Here is a 23,402-nt window from a genome sequence, read left to right as displayed (position 1 = left end):
TGATAATAGATGAACAACAATTTCTGTTTCATATTATTTTATTGAATTAGCTATGATCCATTTCGTTCTATCTCAATTATTATGGTCGTGCATAATTCAATAAACTAATAGAAAACAAAAAACATTGTGCGTCTATCATTTCCTTATGGAACGAAAGAAACTTTTCGGACAACCTAATATGTATTGGCCTTGGGTTTGGGTTTGAGTTCGGGTTGCCGGTTCTTTAGCAAATCACGATACGCGTACACAGCAATAGAAGACTTCGTACTTATCGCGCCACTAACAGTGAAAAATCTTCTGATAACGAGAGATAATTTGCGTGGAAACGTGGCAATTATTCATAAGCGAACTTGACAAATTATCCAAATTGAAATTGAAATAAATCTGCGTTGCCCAAGCGAGACAGTAAACACTAAAGCGAGAGAGTGGCGGAGTGGGCGAATGAGAAGATTAGAAAGCGTAGTGAGCGCGACGCAAGATTTAGAACGTTGGGAAATTAGAGAATGACAGGTTTATTTGAGGATGAAAGAATTAGGAGACGGAGGTAAATAATGGAAAATGGAAAGGGGCGACTTGGAAATTGGCAGAGCTGAAAAACAAGCCGCCAGGGAAAGAGATGGGTAGCTGACGACAGGACGGCAAACGAAAGGCTGGAACGTGAAAGTGGAAGCGAAAAGAGAAATGGAAAGGGGGACGAGATGGCCGAGACCGATGGTAGATGGAAACGGGCGAATGAAATGGAAAATGGAGATAAATAAGAGATGGATAGAGATGGTGGAAGGGTGTGCATGAGTGTCGCGGAGGCGTGAAAATGAGTGACGCGAAATGGGGAGCAATGGATGACGCGGATGAGCGAAACTGAAGGAAACTCGAGGTGTTCCAGGTACGAGAATTATGAGCGGTGTATGTTAAACGGGGATTGTTAAGAGGATTAAAGAGCAAAAATGTGGAAAATTTATCTCGTTGCAGGCGCAATTCTGTGCATTACAGTTTACATTTTTACATTTCCAATTGCTTAGGTTCACAAAAACTGCCATTCTCTCGAACGATTTCACGATTATTTCACGTTTCACTGTGACATCGCGTTATATAAAATTGGACTTTACATTTTTACATTTCCAATTGCTTAGGTTCACAAAAAATTGCCATTTAAATCTCTCGAACGACTTCAAATAATCTTAGCGTAGTTACCACGTTTGTACGAAAACTTGGTTGAAAGATGCTTGAAAGGAGTAACCTGGCAGCAACGTTTCTACGACAAGGAAACTAATTAGCGTACAGACCAGAAACTGGACACGAAGCTTGAGGTCGATAAAACACGTAAAATTTCATTCGAAATTATAAAACACTCGTTAGATCGCCACGTGCTATTAATTTGTCCATACAGTTGGAACACAAGCTTCCACGAACCTGGAATATACTTCTGCAACCCTTACAGTTACTCATAGCCTCGTTAACCGTAAGTTTAGCAAATTGCAAACAGCCTGAACAAAATTTCCTGCTCGACGAACAAAAGTAAAATTGAAGAGGGAAAGGCAGACGCTCGAAAGAAGTACGAGCAGGCTACGAGAGAAAAGCGAGGGAAAAGAGGAAAGGAAGGGTCGTTAAGTCGAGACAAAGACAAAGTCCGTAAAAGGGTGACAGGGTAATAAGGGAAAAGCGTAACTAATAAGGAAACCAGTGGGGAGAAGGAAAAAAGAGGAAGCAAGGAAAACAGCAACACGAAGAACGAGGCGGAAAGAGGGAGAATTAATGAAACAAGTAAACTGCAGCACGCTGCAAGCCCAACGCTGTAATTTACTTGGTCCGCAAACCCATACGTTCTCGGCTCTCCTCTCGCTTTTCTCCATTCCGCCTGTTTTCCATCGGACAGCGCAGTTTCCATTCGAGTTCGCTAATTCGTATTCAGCAGTTCCACCTACGGAATCGGAGTTGCGATGCCGCGGCGACGCCTCCGCGGCCTGGAAAATTGCTTAACGCGATTAATTCCACTCGTCGCTGATATTTCTTTCGTTAAACGGCTCTTACGGCGAAAAGCTCAGAGCTGAACTCTGTCGCTCACAACGGAAAAGTATCTATCGGTGCGTAAGTGGAGCGCGGATTTGAATAGGTTCGTGGAGGGAAATTTGAAGAGGAGGAGAAAGGCACAACGAACGCAGTTTTATTTATGAAAGAGATGCCAATGGATTTTTAATGAAATAATTGGACCGCGGATTTTTACCATCTTCCTCTATTTTCGAATATAAAGTTACTCCGTCGATAAAACAAATATGAAAATATCGCAGGAAATTCCCCGTTTCGGATATTCCCGCGCGTTACATGCTTCGCGTGTATTTGTGCAGCTTTTAATTTCGCGAAAATCCACAAACATCCACAGTCCGTTAATAATGTTAAACGAAAGAATATTTAATTTTGGATATTCCGCGTCACGTAACAAATTCCAAATATCCTCTGTTTTCATTTTTCCAAAGCTTTTCGATTCCATGAAGCTGAACACGCTGACGTCTACAAAGACTTGAACGCGTTTATCGTTAAGAGAAACGGAGAAGATATCGTTAAAGAAAATAAAATTCCACGCTGGAATGCTGATTTTACGAAGGAGAACTTTCAACGTTCCTTGCGCCTGGCCGCTGACTTTTCGCATAACCGAACGATAGCAGGACACGTGTATAGCAGCGGCACGTCTTGCGCTGCAGACGGTGGAAAAAGTTGGCGGAGAAACGTCAAACGTAGTCGCTGGGAAATTGATTAACGCGATTTACTTGTCGAGCAAGATTTCCCGAAAGCTAACGTGACACATGAAAGCTGACGTTTGCCTGAAACGGTATACGCAATAACGGATCACGGTCGACTCTTATCTGGTACAGCGTGGAAGGTGAAGGGTGGAAAAGTTTATTGAAAATACGGCCACGTTGGACATTCGATGAAATTGAAATTGATTGCTGTCGATTCTCGTGCCGGTTGATTTTCGAGAATTACGAGTAGCGTGGCAATTTTAAACAGTCGGCGAGAAGAAAATATTGATATCGAAAGAAGAAAATATACGGCGAGGTCCGCGAGAGAAGCAAGATTGGCTTTAAAATAAAGATAATATTGTTTCGTATAAAAAATAGACGTAGAATAATAAGGAAATGTTGGAATTACAAAATGAGAAACGTAGCTGCTGTTATTTCTCCCTTTTGTCATAACTGCGCTCTTTTCGACTATGCGAAACGGGAAATTTCGTGCGAACGAATTTCAACGGTGTACATTTTACGCGTTCATTTAGCAACGATAATTTTAATAATAAAGGCGGAAAATCCTATAATTTTCAATTTACAACTTAGCAGTTCGCTGATGTCTTTAGCTGGCAGATGAACGCGTATGAGGATGCAGAAAGTGGAATACGTCAGCAATCGAAGAATAAGCGAAGGATTTTAAATCCGAAAGCGAAAAGTAAATTACTTTTTAATTTAATGTTATCGTTATTAAACGTATGTTAAAACCTACGTATGTGAAACTAGGCCATTTATCGTTTAAACGATAATTGACTGGAATTTCCTATCATCGCAGAAATTTCATACGTCGAAACGCTAACAAATGCGATTTGAAACAGCCTAATTTCGGAAGTTAATATCACAAAAACGATGTACGAGCCGAGGAATCGCAGTGAGCGGGAAATTTGAAACTCAAGAACGTAGCGCGCGTGAAGAAAATTGCGGATAAGGGAATCCTTATCCGCGTAAATCACCGGCGGAAATAAAAATACCGCGCCAGCGAACGTAGCCACGAAAGTAACGCAATTTTTAACCACGTGATCTCCGAATTTCCGCCAACTTTGGAAAAACGTAAAATAAGCAGACAGTTTCGCAGGCGACATTTTTCCAGCGGTCTGGAAATTGAATCGTGTGTCAAGACGGTTGTATACAAAGCGGCTTTCTTCGGTTAGAGGGCGGCCGAAGCAGCGACGAGACCAGCTTTTGTAAACGAGCTTAATAGGAGCAAAGCTCGGGAAAAATTCTCGCAGACTTTTTTTTCCCACCGTGTTCTTCCGTCGAGGCAACGTCGGCGAACCGCGGTCGCATAAAAACCGCGTAAAAAAACTCGAGAATCGCCGCTTTCTAACGGCATCGTAAAATACGACTCGCGGAGGACCTCGACGACTTCTTTTGCATCGCAATTTTCCAGCCGTTCGTTCTACCGCGCCAATCGTCCCGCCATTGCTATTGATCGGTGAACCTTAATAAAATTATTCGAACGCCAACGTATCCCTGCAAAATCGCGCTTTAATAACCGCCATTATCGTTCCAGCCTCTCGCTCGCTTATGCTCCTTCCCGTGGTTGTTTAGATAAAACGAACAGTCGAACGAGTTCATCGAGAACTCCTTCCCCTTTATGAATATCACCGTTATAACACGAGTTACGGTGCCGTAGCTTTTTCATTTCTTTAGTTTTTACGCGCTCCTGGCGCATTTTGTTTATAAGACTTGGCAGAGATATTGCGAAAGCGACCATACTTGGCGCGATTCTCCACGATACAGAGACGGCAGGATTTGTTGGAACGGCAGATTCGATGAGATTAACAGTAGAACTACCACGCCAGTCAAATCGACTTTTACAATTTTGTTTTAAAATTCCTACTTCGCGTTATATCTTTTTCCACAATGTAACGACCTTCGCAACGATAATTAAAAGAATAATACGATGAATTTTATTTTTCAATTTTGCTTATTCAAACTGAAAATAATTTCGTGTCGGGCTACTTATACCGATAGCAGTGAAAATGACTGGTACTCGTCAGAGTGTACAGGAGTCCTGTAATCTGTTTATGGAACCTCGTTTTCTACAACTTCTCGCAGGTTTTTCAAATTTTTACAGCGTCTCATTCGATATGACGGTATCAGTTATCAGGAAAATTAGACGCTAACGCTAGCAATGCCACAGCAGTCAAAACGACCGGTTCTACAATTTTATAAACGTGCCAACCCTCGTTTAGGTCGACCATGCTCCCAGATGAATTAATAACAGCAAAAATGTACTACGTAACATGGAATTGCTTCTGTAAGAAAGTAATAAATCAATAAATATGAAAATATTCTATCGTTAGGTATTTTTAAGGACCAGTCATTTTCACTGGTTTTGGTAGAAATAGCTTCGTGTTAACTACCGGTAGTTCTAGTGTTAATATACAGTGGCACGTGCGAGATTAACATACAGCTCGTGCGAGTAATCGAACATTTAGCGTGACAAGTTTTTACGTACGTATCGTGTGTGCTGCTGAATATTTCGAAATTGCATTAATGTTACAATGAGACTGGAGTTTCTTGTAATACGTGTACGTAATATATTCGTGAATTTATAGACAGCAGCGTATTTTGCGTGGTACGAAACATTTTCAAATTGCATTAATAATTACACCGAGACACGAGTTTCTTCTAATACGTGTAACATACTCGTAAATATATTAACGCTATCGTATCTTGCGTGGTGCGAAACATTTTCCAATTGGATTGATATTACAACGAAACACGCGTTTCTTATAATAGGTCGTCCGAAAACTTCCTTTCGTTTTATAAGGAAATAATGCACGACATTTTTCGTTTTGTATGTAAAAAAAGGAAAGAAGGGGTCGCTGTTCTTGCGGTTGAAAAGTACGCGTTAAAACGAAATGGACGAGATTGCAGCGAAAATTTGTTCTCTTTCGAACGAACGTCGGGTGCTCGCGAGAAATCGAGATTTTATACAAATTGCAGAGTATTTAAAATGGCATGACCGCCGTGTAAAATCATTCTGAACGGCCTCTGTCCCGTGTAATTTTGCCGATTTAACGACGCCCCTGCACTCCGTCGGCCATTTTCATTTCGACGATACATTCCGCGACAAACAGAAATAAAAAATGGTAACAATTTGCAGCAATTTAGCAGAACGACAAAGAGCCGCGGCAATTCCATTTCCCGTTCGACTCGCGGCCCGACCATTTCATGCAATTTCTCGCCAACCACCGCGCCGCATGAGTTTCCATCGTCGATGATTAGCGAGAAGATTTCGATCGCTTGGAGACAAGCGACGAAAGGATTCTCAACGCGAAGTTTCTACAATTTCTGACACGACAGTTGCGTCTTATACTTTGGACGATCGACAGTGCAACTGTACGAAAAAGAAAAATAGAACAAATGGACGAAAATGAAACAAAGTAGGCGACGTGAATTTACAAATAGGTTTACGAAACTTTTCTTATCCTGTCACGGAGAAAGTTGAAATCTTAGGAATTGCTCGAACATCGACCTCATTACAGTAGCGTGCAATTATGAAAGGAACGGGCTCGTTGATTGCGCTTATCTCGCACTGAACTTCCACTTGGAAGATCGGTCGTCTGTACGGCTATAATATTGCCAAGTTTCGAGACAAGGCTTGCTTCCGTGCCGCGCGCTGATTGTGGCACGTGTAAGTTTTAATTGTGAGGCGGCTTGAAAGCTGTGCGACCCTGCAACAGTCGACTTGCGTGGTGTTGCTCGGCTGCCAACGAATTTCGATTGGCCTCTAAAATAAACTTCGATATTCTCTCGCCGACGCTCGCGTGCTCCCGCCAGCTTTTCCATCGGCGGCTTTCATACCAACTTTCCTGTCCAACTTTTCCACGATAATACGAAGCGGAATTGTCACTCATTTGGTTGGTCGGTCGTCGCGAACGAATACCGCGTTGTAAGAACGCGGCAGATTCGACTAGCAACTAGTTGTTGCAGCAACGTTGAATGAGAATATTTTACAAAATAGGTTTCCCAGCGATAGAAAATTCCACGGTCCTCGCGTATAATTTTCCGAATTGCGCGATCAATAAATAAACTGACAAGATTATCAATCTGTATGCAGATTTCCCTTTCGGTTTTTAATTAAACTCGAACTTGTATGATTTAGACAGATTGTAATTTCAACTATTCGATTAGTCTGTTGAAGATTTTTTCCACTCGTCATATAACTTTACTTTTAATACTTAGAGTAATTTTCATACGTAAATAGTATAATTTAAATTTATCAGAGCGAAGATAAAATGATCTACATCGCTAAATAGATCTTCCTAGTTTCGTAGTACTCGATTAGTTAAATATTCGATCTTCTCGTTAAGTCACGGATAATTCTATTTGTTAATTAAGTAGCATACGCAGATCGCAGCTTGATCGACGACTCAGTCTAAGTAGGTTCGTTTAGTTCGTAAGCTTGAAAAATGTCCGCGAGATAGCCAGTTCTTGAAACGGACATGCACAGCTGCGGATTTTCCAAATCCGGTGGAACAACGAAACAACGTTGTTCGGCGTGTGCGCAAGGTCCTTGCCGTTTCGCGGTAACTGTTTTCCACGCGCAGAGGAATTAAACAACGGGGTTAATCGCGTCGAAGGTTAGCGGTGAGTGTGGTGAGTAATATCGGCTTAGAGCCAGCGGAAAATCCTGGCTCGTGGCGAAACCAGGGTAAAACTTTTTAATTAAGCCAATCAATCCGGTCTGGATTTCGTACGGTAATTCTCAGAATCCGACGCGAACAGGAAACGAAATTCTGTGTGGTACACTCGCAGAATATTCTTAAGACGAGCGTAGAATTACCGAGGTCCAAGCGAGAGTTTCGAATTTTAAACAATTCCGCGTATTCTTCGTACCGATGTCCTGCTTCTCTTCTATTGTGATAATTTGTTTTCCAGATGGTAAATTAACCGGCAACTATCGTGCAATAAATGGGAAAATCGCGTGACAAGGCCACAGTTTCGTTGATTTCGTTCATTGTCAGTGACTCGCTAGGTCCGCAAAGATTTTTCTTGAAAATGAGCGACGAACTTATCAAATTTTGTGGACCGTCAAACACAGAGTCGTTGAAGAAACCGAATAAAAGGGGAATTTTTGTACAAAAAGAAATTCATATCTACTTTTTAAATTTTATCTACTAAATTCGTATGGGTTACGCTCCTATTTTATGAAATTATTATCGCTTTCTATAAGCAGAAAGACAGTAACTTGATGACGCAGTGGCAAACGCTACAAATTCGGAATGTTTTGCAACGAGCTATTAACTAAATCAGTCACATTCGTGCGGTTTTTCGTCTATTTTAGCTCATTCTGATAAATGGATTCAAACTGACGGACAATTTATATTATTTTTTGCTCGTCTTCCCCTAAAGATTGAATATGTCACTGATGAATTACGTGTATTTGCGTCTATTGTCCCTTTCGTGTTCGCTGACAGGTTCGGTAATTAATTTTTATAATTCAATGTCAACGGAATAATTATTTCTCTGGACCGATAGATCGATCAACGCAGGAAATCGAGGTACGTGTCTTCAATTTATATCAATTTACACGTGAAACTGAACGAAAAATTCTCTCGTTCAACGTTTCTACCTCGCTAACCCCTTGCCAGGGCCACTGTGTTTAGTGTTGTCTACGCGATAAAACACGTTTTTTAATTTCACGTTGTTCCATTCTGTTCCTGCGCTTCGATATCTTCATCGACGTCGAAATCCAAATTCTAAATATACCATTGTGTTCTCGTTTAATTCGTCACGGATCTACCAGACGCCATAGCCAAATTAAATTTAATCGTTTCAAACTTGCAGCTTCAAAACTGCGTACGACATTCAAAATCTTCCACGCAGGATCGATACTTTACCATTACCTCTCATCGCAATTAACATAATTTTCCAAACTACCGCATCAAGTGGGAAATCTGGCGCGTAAGGTCGTTGCTCCGCCTTTTATCCCAATCAACATAAATCTGCCGAAACTCCATAGAAAACCGAAAAGCTTCCAGACAAGATCATTGCAACCATCGCTATTTTCCTTCCAACTGTCGTAACTCTGGCAAAGCCTGGCGTGAAAAGGGCACTTCGCGACCACGTACCGAGTCCTCCAAAATACCCCATACGAGATTACTGCCTTGTGGCTGCTTCAGTTCATGCCAATTTGCAGAAGGAGAAAAAAGTCTGGAACGTCCAATCAAAGAAAGGAAAAAGAGGCACAAAATCTCGCAAAATCCGTCGCGTAAGATCGTCGGAACTGACGTTTCTCTCGACTATCGTCATGCTGAGCAAAGAAGAAGCCCGGGGCAACCGAGGGAAACTGCGACGGCCCCCATAAAGTTTAGCATTTAGACAAGAGGCTCTTCTCGCGCAGCGCAACGTCGAGTAGTCCATTACGAGCTGAAGGGAAGGCGTCGATAGTCGTTATCCGCCGGTTATCCCATTCCTTTTTCTTTTTCGGATTCTCTTTCCGTTAAAAGGGAACAGCGTGAGAGCGAGATCTCCTCGACGCACTCCTCCTGCACCGTAGCAGCACCTTCTGACGCCATCCACGGCGGTTTCTTCTTACGGGGTAGCTACGAGGTTCGTTGCTCGTAATTAGGCTGCTCTGGAGGATGCTCTTCCATGGGCCAGCGGCCGAGCAGCGATCTCCTCATAATTCCTGGGTTCTTATCTTCTCTTGGCCGTTCCTTCGCGAGCAAACAAATCCGCCGGAGATGGAGAAAGGCGGCGTGATAAAATTAAGGGGAAGAGAACAGTTCGTTAAGGGGCTGGCGGGAACGTTGGGCTTCCTCGAAAGGCGGCTGCCAAGCTCGAGTGCTGCATTACGATGTTTACCGTTGCTCGATGCCTCGTCGGATATTGTACGACGATCCTGCCGGCCCTCCACCGAGAACTTCTCAGCCACTTGGTTCCTGTCTGCTCCTCGCGCGCCAGCTCCAGCAGAGCGTCGACGCGTGTCGGATTTCTCGTGTCCGATGAGCTTGCGGTACGCGTCGTTGCCGTCGACGATCCAGCCGATTGATGTTGATTCGCGGTTTTGTTATTTCTATTTATTTGCTACTTTAATTTTGGCTACTTTAACGTTGCATCGTTGGATGTGTGTCGGTCAGAAAAGTAATAAATTAATTAGCAAGGAATTTAAATAATAATAGTAAATATTAAGAGTAATAAATAAATTATTAGCGAGCCGTAGTTGTAGTAATTTTTAGGGTAGCAATTTGCTTTGTTGGAATCGAGACGCAAAGTTTACCGAAATAATCAATACATTTTTTGAAAAACCCGCCATTAGCGAAATGTTTTTGCCTTCTGAATTTCATTTCTATGAATTTTCGTTACAACTTTTTTATAACCGTTTGCAACTCTACGATTATATAACATTCTCTTTTTTTCTTTCTACTCGTAGAACAAACTGGTGAAATTTAATTGCTCGGAACGCGGACGGTTTATATTATTTCGCGCTGGAAACCGCGACAGATCGAAGTATATTTCGCGATAACATTCAATTTTTCCAAATTTGTTGTATTATGTTTTCACACTTGTCCTGGACAATGTTATCCGAGTCACTCGCGTGTCCGAACATTTTTCAGTCCATGAAATTCATCTCGTTTTAATTATTCCAAAAAATGCGGTAAAATGTGGGCGACAATTTAGTAAAAACTGGCACCCGCTTTCTCATTTTCTTTTTCTCCCAGCTGTGTTCCTTATTCTCATCTCTTTCTCAACATTCATCGACTCAAAGAAATATTCATATTTAGCCTTTGTAATAGTATACCGGTGTGATTGATGGACTTTGCAGGAATATGATAAAGGAAACAACTGGAATTGCGCGAAATCGTAGAACTCGTGCAGCAAGTAAATCGTTAGCCCGTGTTCTTCGAGCAGCAAGTTCTGTTGTGCGAGGCAATGAGTTTTGGCAGAGTCGTAAGAGTTGATTTATGGAATGACGTATAGCGTTGCGGTCTGACGGACTTACATGCAGATTCTGGGTCACCGTGTATTGGGAAGAAGCGTTCATATTTCTTGTGGCAAACATCTCAAAAAATATGAACGTTGTATGTCAAGCAGCTATAGTGGTTTCTGTACGCAGTAGATCGTTTCGTGACAAACGACCATAATCAGCCGCAGTAACGAAAGAGTTGAAATCGCGTCCTACTGCTACAAGTGCATCGATATTTCGCCAGCATTGCAACTAACATCGCGGGAAACTGCCAGACACACAACTGATAATTGTACCATCAGCGTGTTTTATCACCTCTGATGAAGTTCTAGCTATGATGCGTGTGAAATAGCCGAGCTTTTTTCCAGTGAAGCTTGGCTTTCGCGGCATCGAGTCTGCAGGCTGAAGCATCGGCGAAATTAACCCTTTGCACTGGAAAGGTGAGTCTCACTCACCACGGCGTCCCTTGCTGCAACTCCGGTGGCAAGCGAGAAGCGACAGTCCCTGTTTACGTTAGATTTCGACATCTGCGATTGATGAGAGCGCAATATCGTTTGGTAAATTGGTTCCTTGGTTCTTTATGTTCTTCGTTAGCAAGCGTAAAGTGTTGGACTTTAAAATGGAGATGAAACATTTAATCCCACACGCCTCGGGCACTATGGTTCTGACAAGGTCTGCAAAGTTAGTTTGGATTCGACGATCATGGCAAAAGTATTATAGTTTAGAAAGCCTTAAGAGATGGTTTCCGGAAGTGAAATTAGCCGAAATGAAGATGAACTTGATTTTGAACCGTTGAAAAGTGAGATCAATTATATCGAAGAATTTATCTTGCTGAATGCTTTATAAATTATCATAAAAAAAATAGAGAAATTAATATTACAAAATCATATTTCCAAATATGTAAATATAGATGAATTATTAGAATATAATTTTTTTTGTAAGTTAATTTCCATATAAAATCATTTCACGCTAGCTGTAAGACACGCGTCACTGCTGCTACGTCTCACCGGAAAGGTGCTCTAGTGCAAAGGATTAATACAATTGACGTAATCGAAAACAACGCCAGTTACGTGTACAATATTTCTGTAATATTATGTGTTCATACACACGCAGCTGTGCTACTAAGCAGTTAGCTGTTCCTGACGAGTACACTCGTCACGAAGAAATGGCAACACCTTGCGTCATGACGAGAATGTCGTGCGTCAAAAAAAAAAACAAAACAAAACAGTCATTTCATTGGAACTTAATTCTGTGTTACAACAGCCACGCGTACTCTGTGTCTGCATAATTAACATATTACAGTGTACATTGTAGATCAGCGTTCTGGCAATAATGTTACATCTGACGACCATAAATCTCGTTCTACGTGCTTCATTTTCGTAATTCATTTTTGTCAACTAACTCTCGAGTATTTGCCGAGTGTCGCAGATTACTAGGAACGTGAAATGTTTATGCTTATCATGAAAATATTGTTTAATTTTCCATAGGATAAATAAACAGCTATTCTTTTCTATCTTCTCGCGTTTAATGTGTTTCTCGCACTCGTTAACGCGCAGTTCGTTAACGTCAACTGGTCGAAGTTGATCTGAAAATTGCTGGTTTCTTTATTCCTCGACTGAGGATAGTTAATCAGCAAGGAGAAAGATATTAACCGCAACACGAAATAGCAACCGCTCGTTTTTCTTTCCAATCTATTTATCTGCGTCGTGAGGGTAAGATTGACCCTCCTTAATGGCAAATTATATTCTCGTTAGACAGGGTTTACGGTTGTCGTCGGCGGTTTTGCCTTAATAATTCATTATACTCTACATAGATGTTGCAGATTAAATTACGTATAAAGTAAGCAACATCTATCACGTTCTATCGTTTAACATCCTAATTCGATAAAACGTTGCAGACTAAAATCTGCAACGTGCAGCGTTGCTGGATTATTGTGTGCGGCGTGTTTTTACATTAGTGTGTGTGTAGTAGTATGCGTAATATGTGACAGCTAAGATATTATTCAAAATGCCGCAAATAAATTAGCTTTACGCCGCAGATTGTAATATAAGTGGGGGAACGATGGGGTAGTGTCGCGTAAAAATTCAACGAGTGACTTAAAAAAAATGTCCATCTCCAAACGGGTGATCGAGCTTTATTTATAATATATAAATTATATTATATATATAAATATATATTATATAATCTTTATTTCCACACAATTTTTACAATAATTAAATGGCAAACGCTTTGCGGTTCGCAACGATAGACTTTTAATATTCAGGCTGGTCCGGACTTATTCAGACTAACTTGGATGATTTTCGTACGAGTATTTTTATTCTTTAATCGTTGGGGTGGGAGAAGACGTTGGCCATGTATCTCTGAGAACAGGTAAAGTGATCGGATGCCACCCAGGTGGCCACTCATGATAAGGCACTTGGAATCTGATCGCATAATTAGTCGAATTTCACCTGTGACGATCTTATCGCGTAATTAGTTGAATTTCACCTGTGACGTGGCAACGATTTCTTTAGCTGATATTCTTTCCTTTTGTTTCTCTTACTGAGGGCTCATCTCTGACAGGTCAATTTGAAATATACACGCGAATTCCACGAATATAAATTGTTATAAATAATTGTTACGAGAGAGAAGATTTTTACAGCTTCTAATTTATTGCCTGAATAAATAAATAAATAAAATTATCTGTAATGGACTACGCTAATAGTTCCAAAAGTCGTTACTTTACGGATGAAATTACAAAGCTTCTGTTTTATGATTTTCATCAAAGACAACGAAAAAAGAAACGCGGGAGGAGCAGAAAAAATTCCTAATTGAGTAGACTGTACACGACTGTCCCAAGAATATTTTAATATCTTAAATATTCTAATATTATGACGAGAAGGGAGAGTAAAGGGACACGTATATGTTTATTCCAAGAAGCGAACATAAAGAGAATTTTGATAATACGAGATTGCTTGGTAACGTAGCGAGCATTAAAAATGTTGCTCCGTAAAACACAGGAAATACGTTCTTCCTCTGTACTCTTCCATTAATATTGTTAATCCTCCACGTGAAAGTTTACGTCCGAGACTAGCCAATCGTCACAGTATTAACAAAGATATTCTCTTTACAAATTACACTCCTAAAACCTGTACGATTAATCGTACAAAAAATAAAAAATAAAAAGAACAAATCTTATCTCCAGCAAATAAAAAAAAATACAAAAAAGGAGGAGGAAAAAATTGCTAACTGAAAAGAGCAGAGACAACGCGAGTACACGGCGATTGTCCCCTGGAGAGCAAACGAAATTTCAGTGGAAATTTCACTCGTGTCCAGGCGAATTCTTTCGAATCGAAAACCAGCATCGACCGATGAGATTTAATCTGTCGCGCGAAACCGCGTTCGCGACAGGCCGAGTTGCCTGTGCTTTAATCCAAAATAGGGACCTATCGAGTGAATGAGAGAGAGAGAGAAAGAGAGAGAGAGAGGTTTTTAAGCCAGCGACGCCGTCGTAACTTTCGAGAAAGCCCTGACGAACTTTGGCCCCGTTGCTTGTTGCAGCTGTCCGCCATCGTCGATGGGATTTACGCGGAACACGGCCACACTGCGGGCTCGTTCACACATTTGGCGAGCGATCGACTGTTGGTGGGCGGTGGCGCCGACGCGAGATCCCTGCAGGGCGCCAAGGGGATCAACAACTTCGTCGGATGCCTGAGGAAGGTAAGCGAGATCCGTTCGTTCGTGGGTTTCCCGTGATCCACTTTAACCTGCCGCGATTTATTTAGCGAACGTAACTGTCCGGCCGTCAGTCGCGGAACAAGGTACGCTACTACCGAAAAGTACAGCGGCAGTTTCTTGCGCAAGAGAAATAATTCTAATTCAACGTTATTCGACTCGTAGGGTTCGGGTTCAGCAAGCTTCTCTACAAGAGTTTCAGGTTAATTGGCGATTTTTATGTAGTTAACGATTTCTGCGACGATAAAAGAGTCCACTAAAACCATTATTATCGCGCGGCTCTTAACACGTAGAATCTGATGTATGTGAAGAATTAGTATGCAGAGAAATATAATAAACATTCTCCATATGGTGGACTGGAACTTGAAGAAGTTTTCAGAAACGACGATTAAGATGATTAAGATAATTGTTATTTGACTCTGTGTAATCGAAATGAATGTCTACGCATCTCAAGAAAGCTCGAAAGCTCTGACTACGGACGATGAAAGAAGCAGCGCTTACCGAAACAAGTCGGTTGGTCGGAAATTCTCGTTCGTGCGAATTCAAAAAAGGGGTGAAATATTAAAACGCGCGTGCGTTTGTCAAGGAAATTTATACGATAGCTAGCTCGTCCCTGTCTTTTCCTTTCTCCAGTGGAAAAGTGAAGTAAAGAATGGGCCCGATACACGACGGCGCAAAAGAAAGTCACGCGAGTGGAATCTTTTTTTTTTTTTTTTTTTTTTTTTTTGAACGATGCCGAAAGTTTCATTTAACGCGGCAGCCACTGGATTTTCGACTGGTGTCCCACCTCTCCGGGGAAATATCCTGGTTCTGTCGTTTCCCCGTTGCACAGCATTGTTTGCTCAATGACGCACGGATGACGCGAAGAGATGATCGATACTTCGCCACGAATAGTCGGAGCATTCGAATTGAATTTTATGCTCGTAAGAAATTGCCTGCTATAAATGTTCATAAAAATGATGTTATCGGCGAGAGCTGAAAGGCAACCAACATTCGGCCGTATCTCCAGCACGAAATGAGATACAGCTGCGCGTGAACACCCGCAGCTCCGTGGAGCTACAGTGAACGTGAGAAGCATTCGTAGGGTAATTAATTTCAACGAACGTATCGTAGAACGTCGTTGATTCAGAGGATTCTTATAGATACAAAATATGTATCCTTGCAAGTCTGTAGTATACTTTTTAATAAAAAAAGAAGAGTGGAATATCTATATCCTTTGTGAGAATATTAACAAATGTCTAAGAAATGGCAAAAATGTATACTTAATTAGTATTGTTTAAAACTAGAAGTAGATGAAGCTGATAAGGCTTATTTAATATTCAGGGGAAAAATTAATATGTTTAATTATTTGTATATTTACAAATATAAAATATGTATCCTTGCAAGTGTGCAGAATAATTTTCATTAAAAAAGAAGAGTGGAATATCTATATCCTTTGTGAGAATATTAACAAATATCTAAGAAATGGCAAAAATGTATACTTAGTTAGTATTGTTTAAAATTAGAATTAGATGAAACTTATTTAATATACAGGGGAGAAAATTAATAAGTTTAATTATTTGTATATTTACGAATACAAAATATGTATCCTTACAAGTCTGTAATATAATTTTCATTAAAAAAGAAGAGTGGAATATCTATACCTTTTGTGAAAATATTAACAAATATCTGAGAAATGGCAAAAATGTATACTTAGTTAGTATTGTTTAAAACTAGAAGTAAATGAAGCTGATAAGGCTTATCTAATATGCAGGGAAGAATATTAAGAAATTTAATTATTTGTATACTTACAAATACAAAATATATATCCTTGCAAGTCTGTGGTATACTTTTTAATAAAAAAAGAAGAGTGGAATGTCTATACCTTTTGTGAAAATATTAACAAATATCTGAGAAATGGCAAAAATGTATACTTAGTTAGTATTGTTTAAAACTAGAATTAGATGAAACTTATTTAATATACAGGGGAGAAAATTAATAAGTTTAATTATTTGTATACTTACANAATACAAAATATGTATCCTTGCAAGTCTGTAGTATACTTTTTAATAAAAAAAGAAGAGTGGAATATCTATATCCTTTGTGAAAATATTAACAAATATCTGAGAAATGGCAAAAATGTATACTTAATTATTATTGTTTAAAACTAGAAATAGATGAAGCTGATAAGGCTTATTCAATATACAGGGGAGAAAATTAATAAGTTTAATTATTTGTATATTTACAGATACAAAATATGTATCCTTGCAAGTCTGTAATATAATTTTCATTAAAAAAGAAGAGTGGAATGTCTATATCTTTTGTGAAAATATTAACAAATATCTGAGAAATGGCAAAAATGTATACTTAATTATTATTGTTTAAAACTAGAAGTAAATGAAACTGATAAGGCTTATCTAATATGCAGGGAAGAATATTAAGAAATTTAATTATTTGTATACTTACAAATACAAAATATGTATCCTTGCAAGTCTGTAGTATAATTTTGATTAAAAAAGAAGAGTGGAATATCTATACCTTTTGTGAAAATATTAACAAATATCTGAGAAATGGCAAAAATGTATACTTAGTTAGTATTGTTTAAAACTAGAAGTAAATGAAGCTGATAAGGCTTATCTAATATGCAGGGAAGAATATTAAGAAATTTAATTATTTGTATACTTACAAATACAAAATATGTATCCTTGCAAGTCTGTGGTATACTTTTTAATAAAAAAAGAAGAGTGGAATGTCTATACCTTTTGTGAAAATATTAACAAATATCTGAGAAATGGCAAAAATGTATACTTAGTTAGTATTGTTTAAAACTAGAATTAGATGAAACTTATTTAATATACAGGGGAGAAAATTAATAAGTTTAATTATTTGTATACTTACANAATACAAAATATGTATCCTTGCAAGTCTGTAGTATACTTTTTAATAAAAAAAGAAGAGTGGAATATCTATATATTTTGTGAGAATATTAAGAAATATCTAAGAAATGGCAAAAATGTATACTTAGTATTGTTTAAAACTAGAATTAGATGAAGCTTATTTAATATACAGGGTAGAAAATTAATAAGTTTAATTATTTGTATATTTACAAATATAAAATATGTATCCTTGCAAGTCTGTAATATAATTTTCATTAAAAAAAAAGAGTGGAATGTCTATACCTTTTGTGAAAATATTAACAAATATCTGAGAAATGGCAAAAATGTATACTTAATTATTATTATTTAAAACTAGAAGTAGATGAAGCTGATAAGGCTTATCTAATATGCAGGGAAAAATTACTAAGTTTAATTATTTGTATACATTACGAGGCTTCCTTTTGATTTTAGTATGGCTCGCACGCAGTTGCATTGAATTTACCAAATTCTTAAACTACTCGAAATGTTCTTCCATTTTTCCTAAGCTCTCTTTAAATCGTTCCTTGATTTAATTTTTTTCGTTCTCGTATAATGTTCGGTTAAGTTAGAAAAATTTACCAAATGTAACATACAAATTAAATAATGAAAAAAAATATAATAATATTCAGAATCACTTAAAAACACCTCCAAAATATATGGGAACCGCGTGAAACTTACAACACGGAGTCAATATATTTCATCAAGAAATATTATATTCCGTAGCTAATGAATCATAAGCTTTCCCTTTCTCTTCGTTTCATTTCTCCAGATAGAAAGTCGGCTACTTTTTAACGAATAGCCTCTCTTGATGATATATTACGCACATAAGCGCGAGGCATGTACAGTATGTTTTGCATATGTTGGTAAACATAAGTATGCAGAACATATGGACTGTGGGAAAAATGCAAAGTAGAAAACGAATTTATATAATCTTCTAATCGCACAACGTATTTCTATCCACATTTCGTTTCTCTATTTGCATTCTGCAAAAATATGCATCAACATTAGCATGCAAGATCAGATATTAGCAATTTGGAGCGGGATTTTCATCGCGAATATTTATGCATATTTATATTATATTTTAGACAAACAGAATTGAGAATTTTAGACAAAGAGAATTGAGATATCGATGAAGGAACATTCTATTTCCTACGTGCTGTAACACGTGCTTCAATTCTCGCGTTTTGTTTATCGTTACATCCATGTTCATCATTGCGCAAAGTATATTCGCCTGAAATATATGCAGAGACACGATCTACTCGCCGTAAGTTTGTGCTGCGAATAATTAGAAACGCAAACACATTTTCTGCGTTATTTCTTCGATTTATCATTCTGTGATCGGATGGTATCGACAAAACGCGCGATCAATTAGTTGCCAAACCACTGACAGTGTTTCGCTGTTCACAGCGAAGAAGCCAATTTCAACAGGAAGTTTAATCTTCCATAGACTTGGAGAAACATTTGATAATTTGATGCTATAAACGAGCCCTGCCGATCTTCGCTTTAACTCTGCGAAAAATCGAACAATCAGATTGCCTTTACAATCTACGATTACTCGCGCCATTGTATAACACGTCAACGTAACTGCGTCTACTTCAATGTTCGAGACGCGCAGGCTAAATACGACAGAAACGTTCGTCATTCGCTGAATAACATTCCCTTGGATCGTCTTTCCAGCCAGGAAATTTCACTTGCGTGAATTCGAGTTCATGGCCGGCTAGAATATTCTGCAGTGGAATTTAAACACAAGTCCAGCGGCTCTGAAATAATACCGTGTGTCGTGGTTTCGATGGTTTCGTGCCACTTGCCGCAGACATAGCACAACTCGCATAGCCAAACCGATTCACTCGCTCGCCTATACCGTCGTCCGTTAATGCTCGCCAAAGTTGGCGTATTCAGTCACAGGTCTGTCAGAAATCTTAATGAGGTCTTAGCACTTTGATCGTCGCGTTTCAAGCATAAAGGATCGTTACATAGACGCTCGCCAGCCCGAAATCGCCGATTCGCTTTCAACTTTGTAAGATAATGTTGGACGTACAATAGACGTTCGCTAGAAGCTTCTGGCACATCTAAGTGAAGTTTCTAGCTCGCTTTTCAGTGCCTAAGACTTGTGCGTACTTGTAGATTTTTCTATCCGATTTTCTACGTTTCCTTCGCAAACTTCTAAATCGTTTCGATTAAATTAATAAAAATTGCCAACACATTGAACGTCGTTACTTGCAACCAATTACATCGATCGATTATCCCCCTCGGCAATTTTTTTCGTTTTTCGTTAGTGCCCGATAAGCGGTGGATCGATTAATTAGCTTGATTGCATTGTTTATGCAAGGGATGAAAAAGCTGGCGCGTAAATCTGACAGAAAAACGAGCGAATTTTAACTATCCGCCGCGGTTTCAAACTTCCTGATAAATAACATTTCGCCTCTCCAGTGGATACTAAATCGCAATTCTCCGCGTTCGATAAAAGACATAAATCATGGCTAATACGTAATTACTATGTTAATGCGTACGTTAATAATCTCGTAACTGGATTTATCTTTCAATTCAGCCTGTTCACCTGTCCAGCGATTCGCAACAAAAATACGCGATATCCGATCCGATTCTCTTCGTTCGCTTATTGTTACGTAAATTCTCATTGCTATCTTTATCGCCTTTATGGTTGTCGCTCTTCCGTACGAGTCTATTTCATTCGATCTTTAACCAACGTTCGATGACGAGGCAAACGTTGAAATATTTTTACGAACCGCGATACCATTTCATTTTATCGTTTGCTTGTTCCTTTCTTGTTCTCGCTTCCTGTTCTTTGAGATTATCCGTGACGGATGAAATATCGCGAAAGAAACATCTTTAGCCGTGTTGAAATAAGCGTAAATTGCTTGTTACCATGCGCGCTTCCATGTGTCTGCTATTTTTCAATTCTCCTGAACAGATATTATTACACAAATGTAAGATAAATGCAGGATGGTTCAACTTCGTCGATATTCCTCACGTATCTAGCGTTGTTAATTCATTTTTAACGAGCAAGACTGTGAGAAGGACGCTTGCATAGTCGCATAATCAAATACAAAAGTAGTAGAATATTCAAACTGTTCTTCCACAAAGTACCAGCTTGTCGCGTTATATATTTTACTCTCATTGTATATTATATTTTACTCCTGGTTAATAAATTGAAGTATTACCGATTATTTGACGACATAAAATTGAATGAATAGCCTGGGACAAACCATGCAACTTTCGCGTAAACTTGAGGATTATATAACGAAACCAAGATAGCCGAGCCGCAACACAATTATTAACTTTCTTTTCTATTAAACTGTATTTTTCACTTGATATTCGCAATTGAGTATGCACTGATCGAGTACGCGACTGTTCCAAGGGTAGAAACCGGTAAAGATATGTCGACTATTCTAAGGACACAGAATAAGTGAGTTTTGCCGACGATACTGCATCTGAGGAAAGCTAGGGGTGCGTGTGTCTAAGGACACGGGACCGTCGGATTTGTTGGTGACAATTTTCGTTAGGAAAGCGAGGGCAGTAGACACCGTTCCCGATTGGATAATAAGAAGGTTGGTGGACCAGGAAGGGTTTTAGCCGCCCTCGAGAGAAGGTTGCTAACGGAAGACACCAAACGCGAGGAAAGGTAACTTCCCCATGTCAACCCGTAGCAAACAATAAATGCAAAGGGAACCTGAAACAGAAGATACTTGTTTGGTCTGAAGGGCCTCAACTATGAAAATGCCAAGACCCATGGTGGGTCCTTAAGACTATCGAGGACACGCGCCAAGGATGTGCAGGCATCTGGCTGCCATGTTGCCCGCGGTGTGTGGCCTGGTCTCTGATGTGGATTGATGTTACAAAACCATCGTCGCTAGGCTGTGGATTTTTATGCAAATTCGTATTTCCGAAAATACAACGAAAAACGTAGGATCTCGGTGCAAAATTGTTCTACTATAGAAATTACACTACACTTGAGAAATTAGCACGAGTGCAGAAAAATCCGCGGTCCAATCGCCGCTAATCGTGAAAATCTTTTCTAACCGGATGATTAAACTTTGGAATGTTTCGTACGAAAGAAAATGACCGAGCACCTAATTATCATACAGATAACCGTACACTAACGAACGGTGCCTATGATGCGGCGAAATGAATTTCGCTTGAACCTCCGTATCAGCCTCCTCTCGAAACGCACGCACACGCTTTTTCCGGGTCGATAATGCCCGAATACCGGCGTTTCCCAAATTCGCGCTTTGTTCCCCGAAGGCTTTGCATCGCGATATTAAAATCCGGTTACAGCGCATCCGGCGCGATCGAGATAGCCCGGCCGATGTAATGAAAATGTTTTTCCACCCTTTTTGCAGGTCGAATTCGTGGCGGAGGGGGTGAAAATGGAGCTGATCGACGCGGCCAGGAGCGGAGCCGCGGGCGCGGCCGCCTGGGGCAAAATGGATTTCCATTGTCGGGAACCCAGAGCCTCGGACCCAATCACCTTCACCACCAGGGACTCTCATCTCGTGAGTATTTCCCGCCGTATTATTTCCTCATGAAAAATAAGAAATATCCCTGGTGCAACGTCGACAAACCCCAGTGCCAACTACGAATGAAGGAGCGGCAACATCGAGGAAATTACTTTGCTCGTTTCTCTCTGATGGTGTTAACGAACGAATCGCGCGTGTAGTCCCTGGTGTATCTACTTTTTAACTCTTTGCGTTTGAGCTATTCGTTGGATTAATCTTCGTTCGACTATTTCTTTCGATAGACTTTTGCGATCCTCGTTAATTTCTTCCTTTTAATTAATGTTATTTCATTCTTCGCTGTTTTTAGTTTCTCTTGTTTGTTGTATATTTCAGGGTCCGGAAAATAATTGTTTAAGTAATTTAATAATTTTCAAAGTCGACTTCCTCGCCAACTAGGAAAATGTTGTTCTATGTTCTTTTATTTTTCCATAAACAATCACGTTATTTCTATTTTACGTGTTATTTGTATACTGCCAACTCTCTACATATATTTTCCCTTTTTTCTTCTTTTAATGGGAAGCGTTATCGATTGCACGTGGAGTTTTAGATTTCGTCGAGCGACGAATCTTGCGTTTAATTTCTTAATTTTCTTTAGTACTCTATCGCTTTATGTTTGAGACAGTCGTCGAATTAATTTCTTAAATTGCCTTAAATTTTAATAAAATTACAGCGTTTCATAGTCTTTCTCTTCCTTTCTTTCGTCCATTTCGTTTTACACATCTCGTTTCTCCTATTACCGTTATTAATATGTTATTTCAAAGAGATTGTCGATTGGAAATGGATTTCCACAGGTCGGATATCGTGTCGGGCGACGAAGATCGAAGAGTATACAATAGTTTTATGGTCGTGATGGAATGTCGATTACGTAAATATTATTTAACCGGTGGCTGAAAAAAGCGTGCGAGTTAAACTCGTGTAGTATATTCGTGACAACGTAGTATGTAAATTGTGTTCCAAGTTGTTTATATTTGGAAACTAGCGTGAACCATACGTAAACAGCATTGCTTTCCTTTATGCAACGTTTATGTTACGTTCGATCAGCTCGAATCGATGTTGTTTCACTCGAGTTCCTGTCACGCTGTCAATTTAAAATTGCCATTCTAACTGTCTTTATATATCGTTCGCTTCTGTAAAAAGCGATACGATCCACCAACCGGTAGTCTGTCGGCGATAATGTTCGGAAAATTTTGTCTATTGGCAATTTTTCAACCTACAAGACATTCGAAACATGGCGATGCAATCTCCGATTGATATAAATTAAAAATCAATTTACGCCTGTGATGTGGAAACGCGACGTATATTTCGATCAATCTGTTCGTTGAAAATCTCTTATGTTTCTACGATTCATGAAAAACCTCCGTTTAATTGCGTAAACGAAATTTGTCTTCGAAATCCCTGGCATTTCATAAACACGTAGTGGGTTGGCAACTAAGTGATTGCGGATTTTGTTATTACCATCTAATGACAAAATCCGCAATCACTTAGTTGCCGACACCCAGCAGATATCGCAAAGGATATAACCTGACAAACACGAAGATGGTACCCCGCTGGGAGTAGCCACCCGCATGATAATCAAACA

At 39.4% G+C, this 23,402-nt stretch overlaps 1 protein-coding gene across 1 annotated transcript in view; it reads left to right on the top strand.

Annotated features, from left to right (window-relative positions):
* LOC122576957 (neurexin-1) overlaps positions 1 to 23,402 on the top strand; it is a 623,013-nt gene that overhangs the window by 348,685 nt on the left and 250,926 nt on the right. The window contains exons 8-9 of the mRNA XM_043747905.1: positions 14,242 to 14,400; positions 21,668 to 21,820. Of these exons, the coding sequence (XP_043603840.1) occupies positions 14,242 to 14,400; positions 21,668 to 21,820 (312 nt within the window). The remainder of the gene's footprint in view (positions 1 to 14,241; positions 14,401 to 21,667; positions 21,821 to 23,402) is intronic.

Source organism: Bombus pyrosoma, linkage group LG17 (assembly GCF_014825855.1).
Source record: "Bombus pyrosoma isolate SC7728 linkage group LG17, ASM1482585v1, whole genome shotgun sequence".
NCBI lineage: Eukaryota > Metazoa > Arthropoda > Insecta > Hymenoptera > Apidae > Bombus > Bombus pyrosoma.
The sequence above is the reverse complement of the archived record's forward strand: the minus strand, read 5'-3'. Positions and strand labels throughout refer to the sequence as shown.